General features: G+C 45.3%; 1 protein-coding gene across 1 annotated transcript in view; it reads left to right on the top strand.

Moving 5' to 3' along the window:
* The first annotated feature begins 511 nt into the window (after window positions 1–511).
* SLC38A10 (solute carrier family 38 member 10) overlaps window positions 512–19365 on the top strand; it is an 84802-nt gene continuing 65948 nt past the window's right edge. Inside the window, exons 1-3 of the mRNA XM_035104120.2 lie at window positions 512–887; window positions 11762–11879; window positions 19099–19144. Coding sequence (XP_034960011.2) covers window positions 783–887; window positions 11762–11879; window positions 19099–19144 — 269 coding nt within the window. The 5' untranslated portion in view covers window positions 512–782. The remainder of the gene's footprint in view (window positions 888–11761; window positions 11880–19098; window positions 19145–19365) is intronic.

Genomic DNA, 19365 nt, shown 5'->3' with positions numbered 1-19365 from the left:
TTATCAACTGCACGAGCGGCTGATAATGCCAAGGTTGCAGGTCCGACCACTGCATATTCCTTCCTTGCAATGGGGTCGGACTAGATGATCCTCAGGGGTACCTCCCAACTCTACCATTCTATAATCTCTCTCTACTGTACTGTATATACAGTATATATATGAGCGGCGTGGTTTTTTGTGTCGCTTGCACACAGCGACGTGGCAGCGCCGCATTGGTTCGCCGCGGCGGCGACAGCACACCTTCGTACTTATCCCAGCGCGGTGACTCGCGATGAGAACGGCCACGCCGGAGGGGCACCGAAACCAGCCAACCACCGCGGCCGTACAGCAAGCTCCTCGGCGTCACGCGGGGTGGTCACCATGACAACCCCGGCCTCTTGCCCCGCCCCGTCCACGACCAATCCTCTGGGGCCGGTCAGAGCGGTTCAAAATGAGTTTTGCCTTCTTTCGTGTTTGTGCCGCTCTAGGCCGCTCGCCCTCTGTGGTTTCTTGCACTCTTACCCCCCTCCCCCTTTCTTTTGCATCCCGGAAGCGCCAACAGAGCAGGGGAAACGAGGAAGTGTGTGCGGCGCGTGAAGCTGGAGCCGGGTCCTGGGGCGAGGAAGGGGGAAGAACTTGAATCCCTGAAGTGTCCCCTCCCCCCCACTACCCTCCACACCTTGGTTCTTCCCACGCCACGTCTGTCCCCGGCAACCCCGCCCCCTTGAGTTGAAACCGAGCTGTCAGTCCTCATCGCCCACCCTTCAAGAACGGTCCCTCTCCCTCCCTGCCCTCCATCGAGCATGGCTTCCGCCCCTTCCTCTGGTTCCAACTGGGGCCTGATCATGAATATTGTGAACAGCATTGTTGGGGTCAGCGTGCTAACGATGCCCTTCTGCTTCCGACAGGTTAGTCCGGGTTTGCGCCAAATTCTGCTCCTTCTTTTCCTCTGGCTCTCTCTCTGCCCCCCCCCTAACTGATTACTGTAGTTGATTCTTGACTGTGCACCTGTGGCAATTGGGGGCAGTCTTTCTGATCCCCGACCCCACTCCCCCCCCCCGTGCTCAGGGAGTTCCCTTCTCCAACCACCCCCCCTTCCCCAAATGTCCTCGTGGCAAGGAATCTGCACGTGACAGGCAGATGCTCAGGAGGTTGTCTTCTGTTGGGAAAGCTGCGCCCTGTGAATATCTGTCTGCAGTGAGTCTGTCGGAAAGCTCAGACAGAAATAAAGCTGGGAATCCTACAGGTGGTTCTGCTGCCACACCAAGCAAAGCGACTTCAGCTGATTTTGTTGGTTGCCTAAGAGGGAAAGTTGCTCTTTCACTTAGTCCTCACACTCACTTTCTGTCCTCCTTCCTTTTATGCTAATCACTTTGCCCCCCCCTTTTGCTTATGTTCTCACTTTTTACTTACTAATTTAATTAAAAGATTGCTTTCTGCTAACTGAACCTAACTTTACATTCCCATTCATCTTTTCCCTTATTCTCACTTGCCTTGATAGTTACAGGCTTGCACTTATATTTGAGAAAAGCCAGTTTTAGAGGAGTTCGAATCAGTTGTTTGCCTTATACAGTACTGTATTGTTGGTGGTTGTTTATATTGTAGAAGGTAGTTTAGAATAGAATAATAATTTATTGGCCAAGTACCAACATACTTGGAATTTTGCTTCGGCTACATTGTAAACGTACCTTAATAATATAGAGCCTGAGTGACCATTTATTGTTAACGCTTGCTGAGTACTGACACAAGAGGGATACTTTGCAGACTGTATAGGACAACACTTGTGGTTTAGCCTATTTATCCTTAGTTTGCTTTTTAAAAATCATGTTATTCTTCATCTTCAAGACATCTATCCTGCAATAAAGATTTCAGAAAGAATACACAATGGTACATGTAACAAAATGTTGCAGTGTAGAGACCTCCTGTTTAGGGTGCCAGCCAGCTATGCTGCCTTCCTTCATACTGTACTCCATTCTATTTGTCGTTTTCTCTTTCTGTCTCTGTTTCTCTCCCCCCCCCCATTTTTATGCCCACTGAGTACCCTCAGTTCTTATAGGGTTATTATGGGGTTTCCCCTCCCTTAGGTTTTCTTTGACAAATATTTTTGTACTTCTACAATCATTGGCATTCCGCAGTTCTTCTGAGTTCTTCTTGTTGTTTGTGGATGGTGCTGTTTTGCCTACATAAAGATAGACTCAAAATGAAACAAAATAAAAAAATCCCTTCCAGTAGCACCTCGGAGACCAACTAAGTTTGTCATTGGTATGAGCTTTCATGTGCATGCATACTTCTTCAGATACACTGAAACAGTAGTCACCAGACCCTTATACAGTGGTACCTCTACTTACGAATTTAATGCATTCCGAATGCACATTTGTAAGTCAAAAAATTTTTTTAAGTCGAATCTCATAGGAATGCATTGGGAGAAAAAAATCGTAAGTAGAAGCGACTCTATCTAAAAATTCGTAAGTAGAAAAAATCCTATCTAAACCGCATCCAAGATGGCGGACGGAGCTCCTTTCGTAAGTAGAAACATTCGTAAGTAGAGTTATTCGTAAGTAGAGGTACCACTGTACATGGAACTAGGCAGAGGGTCATAGGTATGAGCTTTCGTGTGCATGCACACTTCTTCAGATACTGTACACTGAAACAGAAGTCACCAGACCCTTATATATAGTGAGAGGGTGGGGAGGGGTATTACTCAGAAGGGCGGTGGGAATGGGTGATTGGCTGATAGGTGTGGTAAACCTGTTGACTGCAATTGGTCTTACAGGAAAAAGCAAGGGGTGAGGTGCCTATAAATAACTTTATCATGTACAATGAGATAAAAATCCAATGTATCTATTCAGACCAGGTCTCTCCATGGTTTTAAGTTTGGTAATTCAACAACAACTCTTTCCAGTCTATTTCTGAAATTCTTTTGTAATAAGACTCAAAATGAGTTCACTATTAGCAGAGCTATGCCTGATCATGGCAATTCTAAAGTTATTTTAACTTTTGCATAATAGTTCTCTTGCCTTGCCTGTCTTGTCTATTTCAGATGGACCTTTGCAGTGGTGGTTCTCCACTTATGGAATGCTTTCCCTATGGAGTCTCACCTGGTGCCATCTTTATCTATTTTTAGACACCAGGCAAAAAGTTTCCTTCTCACGTGGACTTTTGGCCCTTAATTTGAGGGGGTATTTATGGCCTCTTTTAATGAGGCAGGATCTTTAAGACCTGTCTTTTATTTGTACAGATGTGCTTTGTTTAAGTTTTTATTGATTGTGTTTATTGCAATTGGGTTTAGTATTTCTATTGTGTCCGTAAGTCGCTTGGAGCCATGTTCGTGAGTAAAGCAATGTTGGACATTGTACTGAAGTTTTTCCGCACATGTATAACTTGTTTGGCAGGCGCAAAAATGTCACAGAATTGAGGAACCTAGGTGTTCAAATAGTTCCTGTGTTGAAGAGTGGCAGGAAATCCACTTCACCCACTCCCCATTAAAGCCACCCCACATCCCTGCTTGGTAGCCCTTGTTTCTGATCTCCCCCTTCTCCTGCCAGGTCTCAGGGATGTGGGTTGAGGTTGTATCTCAGGTAGTTGAGGTAGCAGGGTTAGTGCTTTTGCTGTTGCCTTACATGTGGGGGTAGCAATCAGGTTTTCCTGAGTTCCTGGATTCGTTCTTCTGTATCTTTTATTGCCTGCATTGGTTGCGCCTGCTGTTGTTTTGCTTATTGTTCCAGTTACTTTTGAGATTGAATCCTCCTCATTGGACAGTCTGGGTGGCAGGTTGTGGCTCCCCACCCCCCAGGAATAAGTTCCATGCTCTGCCTGGTGAGTCCTGGATGAGGCACCATCCCTATATACCGCACTGTACCCTATAACTGGTGAGAGCAGGGGCGTAGGAAGATTGGGGCGGTGGGGGTGGGGCGGCCCGAGCGGCGTGATCCCAGGGGCGCCATTGCGGCTGCCTGTCCCACCCCCAAAATGCGCACCCCGCCCCTGCACACGGTGCGCCCTGCCCCAAAACGCACATCCTGCCCCTGCACACAGCGTGTCCCACCCCCAAAATGCACGCCACGTCCCCGGTGGCGGAGCATGAAGCTCTGCCTCTGGGTGAGAGTGATCGGCCTCCCCTTCCGCAGACAGTTGCATACGTGTACTGCATTTGCAGCATGCAGGGATTTATAACCAACTGCTTCTCCTTGCACTCCTTAAATAAAACTTTTGCGTGGTTTGGGGGTATATTGTGTAGTATGTGTATTATTATACAGGTGTGAACTTCCTAATTTGGTACAGAAATTGTTCTAGTAGACAAAGACATAAGAAGAGTCATGCTGGCTTAGACCAGAGGCCCATCTTCTCTAGCATTCCGCTTCCCACGATGGGCAACTATAGATGCCTTTGGGATGCACACAAGGAGGAAATAATGGTGGTATCCCTTTCCTTTTTGTTGTTCCCTGGCAACTGGTGTTCAGTGGGATACTGCCTCTGAACCGGGAGATTCCATACACCACAACTCACAGGTGTACAGATAGCACTGTTGTTCTAACTAGAACTAAGGCTTATTGGTTGAGATTCTTCGAATTTTCAGAACAGCCTGTAATTGTGGTATCTAATCTCAGTGGCATCGAAGTGGCCCCTTCCCCTCAAGCTTTTGTCAGGGTTAGTTCCTAAGGCGCTGAATGCTCAGTTTTCTTGTTAAGACTAAGTTCTGTTTCTGAATTGGAAAGGCACAGCTGATGTTGGCTGTTCAGGTTTTACACCTGCCATTTGCAAGGTAATGGTCGGCACCTCTCTTTACAAGCACAAAGAGTACTACAATTTGTTCATTTAGGTTTTGTTCACAGAATCCAGTCTGATCATGCCTCTGTGAATGGCTTCCAAACTTCTTTAAGAAAAACCTTGAATGGAGTTCTATATTCAGGATCTACCCATATAATCTCACCTTCTTTCTCTGGAAGTTGGATACCTTCCCCATAGCTTTCCGTATTATTTTAATCCCAATATTTCTTGCCAGCCAGCTTTCTGATGACCCACCCGCCTAGGGCGTGCAGCATGTTGGCAAATACCCATCGGTGGTTGGCTTCTGAATTAGATTAACCTGGGGTGATGTTTGCTTTATTTGATAGCTATTTATTTATACAGAGCATTTTTACCCAGTCCTTTAGCCAAAGAGGCCCTCAGAGCAGCTTATAAAACTTGACAGCAAGATAATTAGTGCCTCATTTTTGCTGGGGTCACAATTAGGCTTGTTACCCTGAAGTCTCCAGTGGCTCAGTAGTGCCTGAGGCTCTTAAACTCAGGGTTGTAGGTTTGAGTGCCACGTTGGGTGAAAGATTCTTGCATTGCAGGGTGTTGAACTAGATGACCCTAGTGGTGCCTTCCAACTGTACAAGTCTGTGATTCTGTGATAAACATAGAATGGGATTCAACTAAGTTGTTGCATGTGTGGAATGTGGCCTGCTTGCACAACAGGATTTCCTCCCCCTTGCCCACATCTTCTAAATCTGATCTGGAGGTCTGTGGGAGAATCCAGAACAGGTTTAAGGAGTGCCTGGTGGGAGGAGAAGGGAGAAAGTACTGTTGCATGAATTGACTTTGTTCCACCCACTTGGTGCTACATTGAATTTCACCCATAGATATATTGTACCAGTAAAAGAAAAATCATACAAAACATCTACCATTAAAATACACACACACACACACACACACACACACATATTAGCCACAGGAAACTTTGGCAGCACACTAATACAGACCATATTATTGCAGTCTATCAAACGTTAGGTTTGAGAGCTAAGGCTTTGGGGCATTGGAAAGGTGTCAGTGAAGGTGCCAGGTGGACCTTGCTAGGAAGAGCATTCCACAGATGGGGAGCCACAACTGAAAAGGCCCCATCCTTTGTCATCATCATCCAAAAGTCTCTCGGAGGTGGTACCTGGATAATGTTCGGAATCTGAGGTGAGATACCCACATAGCGGAAGTTTCCCCCAGTTCCAGTCACCATACAGAGGCATATTAAGATCCAAAATATAGTTTACTGCTACAGAAGACCAGGCTTCAGTAAAACAGTTCTGGACATTGGTATATACATACAGCCTGTAGGCTTTGCCGATATAGATACAGATATGTACAGATACATGCACGTATAAAGTATTTCTGTTTCTCCAGCAATTCAAGATGTAACACAGATTCCAACTCACTTCTAAGACTGACCCTGACACACAACAGACCCACTGACTGACTCATGAACTGATGTGTCTTGCTCACCTATAGAGATGGCACTGAGCCATTGCCATAGCAACTGGCTTCGATGACCTTGAACCTGTTGACTTATCTCATACATGGGGTGATTGGTGCTCATGAAGGAAATTAACCCCTTCTTCCATGTCATGTTCCTCCAACAAAGAAGGGTATGAGAGTAAGATCTAAGGGTCAAGGTAGGTTCATATTGGGAGAGGTTTTGCAGAAGACGCTGGGGTGCTGAACTGGGCTCAGAAGCATACAGGCAACCAGTGTAGTTGCAATAGAACTGATGTTATATGAACTGTTTGCCGCAAACCTGTCAACAGTCAGGCAGTCTGCACTAATTGAAGCTTCCGAAATGCTTCCCAAGGCAGCTCACAAGTAAAGCGCATTGCAGTATAGAAGACATGACACACAAGGAAAAAAGACTGGGAGGAGAGGTGGAAAAAAGCAGGCTCAGACAGCAGTTCTTAAAGTTATGTTTTATTTATTTTCTGTGGTGTTCCCATTGCACTTTCGGAGCTATTTTTGTTCTCTGAACTTGCAATCTTGCTCTCCACTCAAAGTTGCTTGATTTTGTTCCTGCAGTATAAAATGGTCAGCTTTACAGTGTACTGCAGAGGATGAAGCTGCCCCAAAGACAGTTTGGAAACTTCAGTAAGTGCAGATCATGACAGCAACAGTGAGAATTTTGACTAGGGCAACCAGCTGGAATCACTGATGTTAAAAGATCTTAACTTGGCTGCCTGTGAGTTTCTGGGCTGAATTTCAGGTGCTGGTATTGACCTATAAAGTCCTTGGTGACTTGTGGTCCTGGTGTCTGAACAGAACATGCCCTTAGATCTGGAGATATTGGGGGGGGGGGAGACCCTTCCTGTCCCACCCTTGGGGTGATGCATCATAGAATCATAGAGTTGGAAGAGACCACAAGAGCCATCCAGTCCAACCCCCTGCCAAGCAGGAAACACCATCAAAGCATTCTTGACATATGGCCGTCAAGCATCTACTTAAAGACCTCCAAAGAAGGAGACTCCACCACCCTCCTTGGCAGCAAATTCCACTGCCAAACAGCTCTTACTGTCAGGAAGTTCTTCCTAATGTTTAGGTGGAATCTTCTTTCTTGTAGTTTGAATCCATTGCTCCGTGTCTGCTTCTCTGGAGCAGCAGAAAACAAGCTTTCTCCCTTCTCTATATGACATCCTTTTATATATTTGAACGTGGCTATCATATCACCCCTTAACCTTCTCTTCTCCAGGCTAAACATACCCAGCTCCCTAAGCCGTTCCTCATGAGGCATCATAGGATGACATGGGATAGGGCCTTCCTTGTGGTGGTGTTCCAATTACGGAATCCCCACCCCCACCCCTGAGATATGCCAGGCACTGATTCTTTAGACACTCCTTAGTACAGTGGTGTCCAAACTTTTTTCAAAGAGTTCCAGATTTGATGAAGTGAAGGGCTGTGAGGGCAAACCAAAGTTGTTCACCTTTTTTTTTTAGGATTTTACCCCAAAGTTGTTGAGTTTTTTTAGGGTTGGAGTTTTGAAGTTGTTAAGGTTTTTGTAGCAAATAAACTGTCACAGGAGCCAGATTAAACTGACCAGCTGGCCAGATTAGGCCCCCCAAATGGACTTTGGACATGCCTGCCTTAGTACAAAGCTAAAATCTGTATTTTTGCCCAAGCTCCTGTGCAATATTAGGTTTTACACTAAGATTTTGATTTATTTTTTAAATATACAGTGGTACCTCAGGTTAAGAACTTAATTCGTTCTGGGGGTCCGTTCTTAATCTGAAACTGTTCTTAACCGGAGGTACGACTTGAGCTAAAGGGGCCTCCCGCTGCTGCCATGCCACCACCACACGATTTCTGTTCTCATCCTGAAGTAAAGTTCTTAACCCGAGGTAGCTACTATTTCTGGGTTAGCAGAGTCTGTAACCTGAAGTGTCTGTAACCCGAGGTACCACTGTATATATTTTAAAATGCTCCTATTTATTTAATTTGATTCATTTTTTTCTAGAATTATTGTAGCCTCCCATGAGAACTTTGAATGTCAATTAGGCTAAAAACTATTCTGAAAAAAAATCTGAAAAATAACTGGAGGAATATGACATCTCGCTCCTGGTTCCATCAGGACAAACATTTTGGCTTGCCAGGAGGAACAATCCCCTCACTACTCCACCCAGTGCACTGGGTTTGTCATAGTTCTCATTGCCTGCAGCCAATTTTGTGGGGAGGATGAAGAGGTGGGGGAAGCTCTACTGCTCAAGTGAAAGTCTTTCACAGGGCTTCAGTTGCCATGACTCATTAGGTGAATCCTGCTCAATTAAATACTGAAGCTACATAGAATTTTATTCAAATTTAACTTGTTAAGTGGGTGGCGCTGTGGTCTAAACCACTGAGGCTAGGGCTTGCCGATTGGAAGGTCGGCGGTTCGAATCCCCGCGACGGGGTGAGCTCCCATTGCTCGGTCCCATCTCCTGCCAACCTAGCAGTTCGAAAGCACGTCAAAGTGCAAGTAGATAGATAGGTACCACTCCGGCGGAAAGGTAAACAATGTTTCCATGCACTGCTATGGTTTTGCCAGAAGCGGTTTAGTCATGACCCGGAAAAACTGTGGGCTCCCTCGGCCAGTAAAGTGAGATGAGTGCCGCAACCCCAGAGTCGTTCACGACTGGACTTAACTGTCAAGGGTCCTTTACCTTTACCTTTACCTTGTTAAGCTATGAATGGCAAGAAACTTGTTCCTTTCTTTTGTGAAGGCTCGAAGTCTGCATATGCTAACAAGAACCCACAGGCTTTTTTAAAAAAAGATCCTTAGCAGTTTCAGCGGTCTCTTGTTGGCTTATGATTCATGATCCCTACATAAAGTCAAATTTTCATATGGAACAATACAGAACAGAGTAAGTTATGTTTAGAAAAATGGAAGAATATCAACACCATCCTCTGTGTGTTTACTCGAAAGCAAGTCCTACTTAGTTTAATGGGATTTGCTCCTAAGTAAGTATGCATAGTTTTAGAACACAAGCTTTTTGTGACCAGAGACTAAACTTGCTGAATGTCTTTCCTAAGCTGCTAAGCAAATTGATAACCTGATATTACTTTTTCAAGTAACTTTTGGAAGATTCCAAACCCTCCAAACCTTTGCATCAGAAGGTTCCAATCAATCAAGATGTTTAGCTGTTGGTTAGTTCCATCTTTTTCCCAACAGATGGCATTAGCATATAGCAAAGCAAAACACTTGAGTCATTTAAGTAGGTCCGTTAACAGATGGTACCAATGATGTCGTTATATTTTTCTCTTGCAGAGAGATCTGCATCAGGGTACTCTTGCTGGAATATTTGACTAGTCAAATAATAAACATGGTTCTTTGATCAGAAAATAGCAGCTGAGTTGTCAGTTGAAAATAGCAGCTGCCATCTTCGGATTTAACCCTGGACTGACTGAGAAATAGACTGTTTACCAGATATTTGACATTCCCAGTATCTGTGAATACGCGACATGTTGTATATAATGTCTGAAGGCAAGTGATAGCCTGAGAGTATGTTTCCTTGCAATGAATGTCTGTGCCTTCCTTCTTACATTCATTGTATTCATGGGTTTCTCTCCCTACAGGGGAGGGAAATATTAAATCTCCTGGTGTGATCATGGTCTGAATGCCCCTACCAGATTCATGTTAGTCCATCAGTCTAATAATGTAACCATCCCAGAGCCTTCTGTAGGTTCCCCCCCCCTTAAATAAACCTTGTGCTTTGTTGTGAACTTTTTGCAATTTAGAAATAATAAAGCTCCCTTACAATTCCATTTCCCACTCTTACCCACAAATTCCTCAGATTAAAATGAACGAGCAAGGTAGAAATAGGCAAAAGTGCAAGTGTAAACAGGTCTGATGGGCCTAAAAAGAAAAGCGATGCCGATATAATAGATCTTAAACCAGCCAAAAAGTGCATAGGAAATAAATGCACCGCTGTGTAAGGAACTGTGGCCATGTTGCAATACATTAAGGACCTTAAGAAGAGAGAAAATAAATATTGGGAAGGCGAGACGGGTAGTATAAGAGCTGTTAGGTGTGTCCACATTTCCTCCTTAGGGAGCACAGGCCCTTTCTTCCTAAGGTGTATCAGAGGTCATACTTATAATACTGGTGTTGCTAGTGGCACTTCATAGTGCTTGCGTCTGTTTTGAGCCACATAGACAGATGCCCCTGTTGGTAAAAGAGCCGCAGGTGTCAGTCCTCGGACACTCAGAGGCATAGTTGATTTTTCAGTGCTGGACTTAACGGGAGTTAGGAACTGCTGGTAGTAATTAAGCCTTTGTGGTTGTAAAAGTGCTTACCACCAAATGATATGTGGTTATGCACATGAACATCTGGTCACAGATGCTTTCCCAATGCACGGCAGCGCTTGTTAACAGATGCTGCTAATAGATTGTGGTACTTGGTTGCACGAATGACCTGATGGAAAATCACAGTAGTAGGATACTAACGCCAGTATAACTTCTGCCCAGAAAGGGTTGTGTGTAGCCTTTGTTTCAGCAGGCCCTGGGAGACAAGGGCTTGCTTATCCTGTTTCACCTGCTTCCACCAAATCCTGGAAATGGCAATGACTTCCTTTATTTTGTGGACACCCCCCCAAAAAACACAATTGACCTGTGGCAGTGTTTTTGAGAGACCTTTGGAAGGCCCTGGGGTTCTTGTTGGTTGGTCCAACCTCACAGCTGCCAACTGATGTCAATAAGCATTCCCTTGAGAAACTAGCCCTTTGCTGCTATTTACGTTTTAAGGCTTCTTAGAGCAGGACATTGGTTTGTTATGCCCACAGTTGCCAGCAACTCCAAAGCTACAACTCAGAACAAATAGCAGCTGTGATTAAAGTTTAGCACCGCTTGTTCCTGCGGAGTCATGCATTGTTTTCAATAAATGCTCAGCCATTCATGTCCTCTCTCCCTCTCCCCCTCCTTTCTCTGAGCTCCTTCCGCTTGCTTCCTCTACAAATACATCCAGAGAGGGAGCCAGCACAATGCTTTCCGGGACAGGTAGCTAACAGGGTAATTTATGTTTGCGCTGTAAGTGGGTAGTACAGCCAGTAACACCTCTGCAGAGGAGTTCAAACTCCTGGATCAACAGCATGCTAACTTGTTTAACATGAATCTGGTAGGAGCTTGAGACAGATCACTGTTCTGGAATATGCCCAGAAAATGTCACAACAGCAGGGCATGTAGCCTTGTTCCCTTCCATAAATTGCTCTGGTTTCCTTTTCCAGGCAAGGAGGTGCTGCAACCGAGCCATTTAGTAAACAGGTGGCTGCTCTATGTCTTCTGCCATAAACTGTGTGTGTGAATAAAATTGAACTCGTACGTCACATTTTGGCTGACTGCTGTTCAGAGGCAGGGGATCTCCCTTAACAGACTAGTGTGTGGCTGCAAACATCCCAGGCAGCCTCTAGGTGCTATGGGACAGCAATAAGAATGCATGAAATAAGAGTTGGGGGTGGTGATGGAGAGTGCTTATTATTCACTCAGCACTTTTATTTCCTCCCCCCTTCCTCCTTTCTAGTGTGGCATCTTTCTGGGAGCTCTGCTGCTTATTTTCTGCTCCTGGATGACTCATCAATCCTGTATGTTCCTAGTGAAATCGGCCAATCTCAGCAAACGCAGGACCTATCCTGGACTAGGTGAGCATGGTCAACTGGGGACGAGGGTGATTTCATGCCTCGCCTTTTCCTCCCACCTTCCTAATTTACGGCACTCATACTGTTGCGGCTGAATTATTCACGGTATTCTAGGGTATGCTTGTTTCTTTCCTCCTTTCTGTAATAGCAGCGGGTAGCAGAAACATTTAACTCTTCGAAGATGACGCCGAACTGCTTTGACTGCACAATCCAGGAAGATAATGGTGCAAACGTGTGCTCTTAAGGGAGAGAGCTGGCATGACGGGTGTCTCTGGAATAAGTTATTGGTCTCTTCCCAAAAACCACTCACTTTCCCTGCCCAGCATGCTGCCGAGGACATTGGGTTCTGCCAGTAGAAAGCCTGGCATGGATTGTGGGCTCCTTGGATCGTGTGCTTGCGGCAGCACAACGGGGAGGTCAGGGGAAACAGTGTACAAAGTTCTAAGCAGCCAAGAAAACCGAAACATCTGCAAGATTCATGTGTGGGTTTCTGGCAAGGCCCGCCAGCCCTCTTCCTCATAGCTTGTCTGCTGTGCCTTGGCGCCAGGATCTCCATCTATTTTTGACCTCTCCTCCGATTCCCAAGGATTTGGGTGGGGGAGGAGATGCTCGGAGAGGGCTGAGGATTTAAGCCTTTCTGATTGGTATGTGTCGTCTTGTTGGAAAACAAAGCTGGGTAGAATAGCCCCTCTTGGGCTTTCTTAAAAGCAGCTGCTCCAGGAACAGAAACACTGCCATACCCCATTCTAAGTTTGCCTCTTGCAGAGGTGGGATTTGTCCCTGGGGGTGGCAGAGGTGAAAGACTCTCATGGCAGGACATGCTGTTTTCTGCCCTCCCACAACCATAACCCCATCTTGCGTTTCCCGAGTTGCCTCTTGGGGAGTCAGAGTGGGGAATTGGCTAGTCTCCCTGCCTGCAAAGGATTTAAAGAAATGTGCAGTCTCCTTAGTGACTGTTGACAGATGGATACCCTCAGTTCCTCTGTTGCCTGAGGCTCCTTCATTTAGCTGCACAGCACAGCCACTGCAAAATATGTCTATTGGTAACAACAGAAATTAGAAAACTCCTGTAGTCCTGAAGGTTAAAGCCTTTCTACAAAAGATATGCTTCTTTATAACTGGCTCTCTCTCTCTCTCTCTCTCTCTCTCTCTCTCTCTCTCTCTCTCTCTCTCTCTCTTTTGGCAGGGTGGGGTTAAGGAGGCAAAAGGAACGGGGAGTCAAACATAGCTCTTTCTCCCTCTCGCCAGATGCCCGCAGTCCTTGATTTCCCCCTTCTGTGTTACAATAAGTCTTTGTACACTCCTCCTCCTTTGCCTGAATACAGAGAGTCCTCTTCACCTTGGAGTGTCTCCCAGGAAGAAGAGGTTCCCTTCCCTTTCCAAAAAAACCCCCCTAAGCAGCTTAGATACACAGAAGGGCTAGTAAATGCTTCCAAACTTTTTGGCACACAAACATTGCTGCGGAAAGAAATGGCTTCCCTTTTCTGCCCGCCTTCGCCCTGGGAGAGATGCCATCAGCCCAGAGCAGGGGAGAGTGCCTGGGAAAAACGGCATCCTCTGCCCTGGGGAAGGCTGGGCCACCGCCGCCACAGTCTTCCTAATGCATCAAGGTTGAGCAGCTACACACAGCAGCCTTTGTCGCTGGCTTTCTTCTACACCGGTCCAGCTGCAAGAGATCCTGGCAGAGCCCACGCCGCCGATTCTGTGGGAGGCTTTGGCAGCTTTGAGGGACGCAGGAAAGTTTTACAAATCAACTTGAATCTAAGCAATGTCTTCCGGAAGAGCATTCAAAGCCTTGGCTACAAAAGCCAAAGTGGCAGAGAAACAATAGGAATAAACACCTCTAAATGCTGTTTGGGAGCGAGAGACGGGGTGGGCGGAGGAACTCTAGATGTCTGTCAAGTCCGGCAAATCAATAGCATTTGTCTCCGAGAAACGAAGCAGCAATGTTGTCGCTGTTTTTAAATGATATATTGTTGTTTGTGGCTATAATTTTTCTCGGGCTTTGATAGGATCATTTAAAGCAAAGGAGCTGATGCTTTTCACTCAGAATTGTTTATTTTCTTGATGTAGATGGTAGAAGCAATTCCACGGAAAGGACATAAGCACGGCCTCACTTGGTCTCGTTGTGCCCCATCTATGTAAGCTTCAGTGGTGCTGGTGTTGGGAAGACAGCTCTTGACTCTGCTGCCCCCCACCCCACCCCAAAAAGGGATTTGCTTTATATTTCAGTTTTATTTAAAACCTGGTATTAAATTTTTAATGATAACGTTATAAGAAAAAAACTGCTCCTTTTCCCTTATGGGGTACCCAAGAGCCTGTATAGAGTCCTTATGTAGGTTCCCTATCAGTAGGGGGAAATACGGGCTCTTGGGTACCCCATAAGGGAAAAGGAGCAGTTTTTTCTTATAACAATACTGAATAAGCTTACTTTTCTCAAGTGTGCTTTGAAGTGTCTACAAACGAATTTTGTTATACACACACACATCCCGGTATATACAGTTGTACTTTGGTTGACTAATGCCTTGTGAGTCGAACGTTTTGGCTCCCAAATGCCGCAAACTCAGAAGTGAGTGTTCCGGTTTGCAAACGTTCTTTGGAACCCAAATGTCCAACGCGGCTCCTGCGGCTTCCGATTGGCTGCAGCAGCTTCCAGCAGCCAATCAGAAGCTGCATCTTGGTTTCCAAACATTTTGGAAGTCGAACGGACTTCTGGAACAGATTCCATTCGACTTCCAAGGTACCCCTGTATATATAAAATCTTTATTACCGTACATATTTGGAATAATACTATGCATGATTGTAGTATTCTGGTACACTCCTACCCCAGTATTCTGTAGTAGTAATAAATTGGGAAACACACTAATATCTGCTTGATGCCTTTGAGTTAGGCAGGGTTAAATATTTAAATACGTAAGACTATAGGTAAAAATAATTTATCCACTGCTCTTCTGTATTGGTTGTTGGGCTACTGAAACATTACACAAGAATCTGCATATCTGCAAAGTTTGCAAATTTAAGAGAGGAGATGTAATCCCAACTCCTGAAGGAGGGTGCTGGGTGGGCACTTGACTGTTGTTCTAACTGCTACAGGATTTTGGCTGAAAGCCATTTTGTCTACATACTTAGTGTGTATGAAGGTGTACTGGGCCTCACATGTTCTCTGTAAGAATGTGTGCACTATAATGCTCTGGTTTCATTTTCATAAACATTCAGACGTGGATGAGACCTGTGATTGACAGAAGCTGAGGTCAGTTTGTGTGTCTTGCAAGCACATATTGACTGAATTCCCCCTCCATACAGAAAATAAATTCCCTCTGTGTAGAAAACTAGCATAGAGCTAGCTAGAACCTTTCTCCCTATGTTCTAGTTTTCTGCTTGAAGGGAATATACTATGGAATTATGGAAAAGCATTCCATCAGTTGAGCCCTGTCCTTCAGCCAAGGCCCAGATTTATTTATTTTTCATCTGTTTAATTAGACTAGAGAGAGGGACTCGCTGTTCATAAATGGTTGACATGCTCACTGCCACTGTGGAAAGTGGAGAATCTCCCATTTGTATCCTGACTGCAGCTTAGCTGCATACTTATAAATACTGTATGTATTTATAAGTTTAATTTATCTGATATCCCTTTAATAACCCGTCTCAGCATAGGAAATCTAAAACATCTACTCAATGCCTCATTTTAGAACACCCAAAGACACTGATAGTTTAATATCTTAGGCCTATACCTCAGTCATACAGGAACTGACACCAGTCTTGAAACATTTACGTATCTATCTTTATATAAATTAGAGAGCTGGTTTGATTTAGTAGATAGAACATCTGGTCTTGGATCTAGAGTAGGCACCCCCAAACTACAGCCCTCCAGATGTTTTGGCCTACAACTCCCATGATCCCTAGCTAACAGGACCAGTGGTCGGGGAGGATGGGAATTGTAGTCCAAAACAGCTGGGGGGGGCGAAGTTTGGGGATGCCTGATCTAGAGGGCCCAAATCCAGATCCTGGCTCTGCAATGGATTTATTAAATGGCCTTGGGCCAGTTACTTGTCTCAGCCTTCATTCCTCACCTGTAAGGTGAGAATAATGACCTTTTTCTTGAGGAGGAGTGTAATAAGGACTGTTAAGTCCTTTGTATACTAAAGGACTGCATAACAATAATATATAACCGTAATGAGGTTATTTCGCTTTCCGCTAGCTTTCCCTTCGCTCCCAGGTGCACACCTTAATTTTTACCCTAATTAACTAGAATCCACCTAAGAGGCCTAATGCAAAATCGCAGGACGGTTCTCTTCAATGTCACTTTTCCTTCTACGCGGGCACAAAAGTTCAGTTTTTGACAGAATCCTTCTGTTTACAAAGCGCTCCACTTTTCCACTGACTCATTCTCCATCTCCCCCCCCCCAACCCCCTACTGTTTGGGTTTGCTTTGCTGCTTGGTGTGGGGGGGGGGACGGGGGACGACGACGACGCTTGTTTCTTCACATGCTGTTTTCTTTCCCTGCCGGTACATAGTCAGTTGTCTTCTGACACTGATGAGATGCCAGATTAAAATATGAAATGCTGATGGTCCTGCCTGCGCATAGATGAATGAGATGCATTTGCAAACTTAAATTTGCAGCCTGCTTTATTGCTTAAAGCTTAAGCCCAGGTACCTGCTTTCCTTCTTTCTGCAAAATAAGCCATTTATTCCCATATACCGGTGGGAAAGTGAGTTATAAATAACTTCTCCCACCAGTGGTCTTCTCATGTGAGCAGTGCCAGAGAAAGTGCTTGCGGAAGATCGCAGTGGCTCCTTCTGTAATAGGGGTGTGCTGGAAACAAGAAATCTGTTTTCACAAAAGTAGCCACTGCAGTCTTGTGCAAGGATGTCAGGACTCAGCATGCAAATGGACCGCTTTTGCAAGCAGTTGTTTCCCGTATATTGGTCAGCTCAAGTAGTGCATGGACCAACTCTGAGTGAGCGTGACTTTTTCAAAACCCTCTACTGAGTGAATGGCTGAGCTGGCATTTGGATCCCGTATTCCTCAGTCCATGATTTGCAATTGTTTCAAGGCCTGTTCTCTAATGTTCATCAGCACCAGGCACCAAGCAAGAGTTCCTCTTGTGGGCTGCCTCTGCCAGTTCTTTGGTGGTAAAAGGTAAAGGTAAAGGGACCCCTGACCATTAGGTCCAGTCACGGACAACTCTGGGGTTGCGGCACTCATCTCGCTTTATTGGCCGAGGGAGCCGGCGTGCAGCTTCCGGGTCATGTGGCCAGCATGACTAAGCTGCTTCTGGCGAACCAGAGCAGCGCACGGAAACGCCATTTACCTTCCCTATTTATCTACTTGTACAGTGGAACCTCGGTTTATAACTACCTGTGTTTACATCCGGGTTCCGCGGCGTCGGATGCGCAAAGCGTGCCTTCGGGGAGCAAATGCCTCTGTTTACGAACGCCTCTGTGGAACGGATTGCGTTAGTAAACCGAGGTTCCACTGTACTTTGACGGGCTTTTGAACTGCTAGGTGGGCAGGAGCAGGGACCGAGCAATGGTAGCTCACCCCGTCGCGGGGATTCGATCCGCCGACCTTCTAATCGGCAAGCCCTAGGCTCTGTGGTTTAACCCACAGAGCCAGCCGCGTCCCTTCTTTGGTGGTAGTTGGGCACAATTTCTTACCGGGATTCTTAAGGGTAGCTCAGTCAGTAGAGTGTGAGACTCTTAATCTTAGGGTCGTGGGTTCGAGCCCCACATTGGACAAAAGATTCCTGCATTGCAGGGGACTGGACTAAATTATCCTTGGGGTCCCTTCCAACTCTATGATTTTATAGGCAGAAAAGAAAAGAAAAAAATCACAAGCACTTTCCTCAGACCTGGCCAGAGGATCTGGGCTGTGAAATTAGAGCAGTTAACAGCAGCCCAAAGTAAAAAGGAGAACACCTTGGTAACCAAACTTCCTGCTCTTAGATCCAGGTAGTTGAAGCCAGCCAAGCAACCTGTCTCTTGTAGCTAGGTTGGGCTTGCTTCAAAGGGAGCTTTTGAAAGAAATTTGAGGGAAGTGTTTCCCCCCTCCTTCCCCCCTCCCCACCTCTGAGGTATCTTAAGCCTGAAGGGGTAGCTTCATTCCTCAGTTGCTTGACTCAACAGATGGATCCCAAGTCTGCTGTTTAATTGATCCATTTTAATTGAAAATATGCTTTAAAAATCAATCAATCAATACCTCTTTTTTTGTAAGGCGGCATTATTTTTGGGCCTTCCATTGGAGAAGAATACGCCCTTTCTGTTGTCCTTATTCCCCTTTCTGTTGTCCTTATCCCTTATTTTATTACATCCTTGCGCTCGGGCGGCTGATCCTTTTTCCCCCCTTCTCCCTTTTTGCTGTTTTTTATATGTGCAGAAAACATGCACATTGTGCAAGCCGAGGGGCTGAAAGCCCTGTTGCCTTCTGTAAACATTTCACATGAATGTGTGGCATTAGTAAGAGGCCCCGGTTTAAAAAAAGGTTCTCTCCCTCAGAACCGGAGGTGGCAATTTCCCTCTTATCCCCATAGTAAAACGCCTTTTGAAAATACAAGCTGAGCTTTCCAGAGGAACGGTGATTTCAAGGATGCCGATTGCTTTGTGCTGCGAGCGGTGACCAGTGTATGAAATGAAAAAGAAATCTCTTGGTCAAATCCCTTTGGTGTGGGTTGTGAATCATGGATATTCTCAGGGTGGCTGCACATTCTGGGCACCATCTCAATCCTCCCGTCAGCTGCACAAAGTGGTTCAGTCATAATGGAGAAGGAAGGACTAAAAATGGGGACTTGATTGAAATTTTGCACTGCAGTAACTTTTTGCCACACAGTTTCTCATGCTCACATATTTTCTTTTTCCGCTCTGACTTTCTTCTTCTAATAGTTGCCATGTGTAACTCCTATTTAGTGCTGCTGAGTTTTTTTTTTGTGGGTGGGTGGGTGGTGGGAGGGAGGGAAGAACCTGCTTTGAATCTTTCCCCCAAATTTGTTTTTATGTGGCTTCTGATTTGTGAATGGTATGCCAAGGCGTGGGGTGGGGGGCAGTCCCAGAGTGGCGGTGGGGTAGAAAAAAACTAATTCTGAAATACAAAACTAGCAAAGCCCTGCCTCTTGAATAGCCTCTGGTGGGTGTTGTTCCTTTTTTTTTTAACATGCCACGTTTTGAACATATGTTTGAATAATTGTGATGATGATGTGTGTGTTTTCCTCCCCCTTTTCTTTCTAGCCTTCCATGCCTATGGAAAACTTGGGAAAATGCTTGTGGAAACCAGGTAACTTTCTTTTCTTTTCTTTTTTTGTCCCACTCTCCCCTTCAAGATTCCAGTCTTTGAAATTATCTGTATATAAATTATCAGTTCTGATCCCTTCAAACCTGGTGTTCCATTTATTGTTTTGGGCCTTGTGGGGTTTTTTTCTGCTTCTTCTGGCTAATTCCAGTCTCTCTCTTAGGGAACTTGACAGTATTTGCTCATATTGGTCCAACCTGTAGGGC

The sequence above is a fragment of the Zootoca vivipara genome, chromosome 2 (assembly GCF_963506605.1).
Source record: "Zootoca vivipara chromosome 2, rZooViv1.1, whole genome shotgun sequence".
NCBI lineage: Eukaryota > Metazoa > Chordata > Lepidosauria > Squamata > Lacertidae > Zootoca > Zootoca vivipara.
Note: the sequence above shows the minus strand (reverse complement) of the source record. Positions and strands in the feature narration are given on the sequence as shown.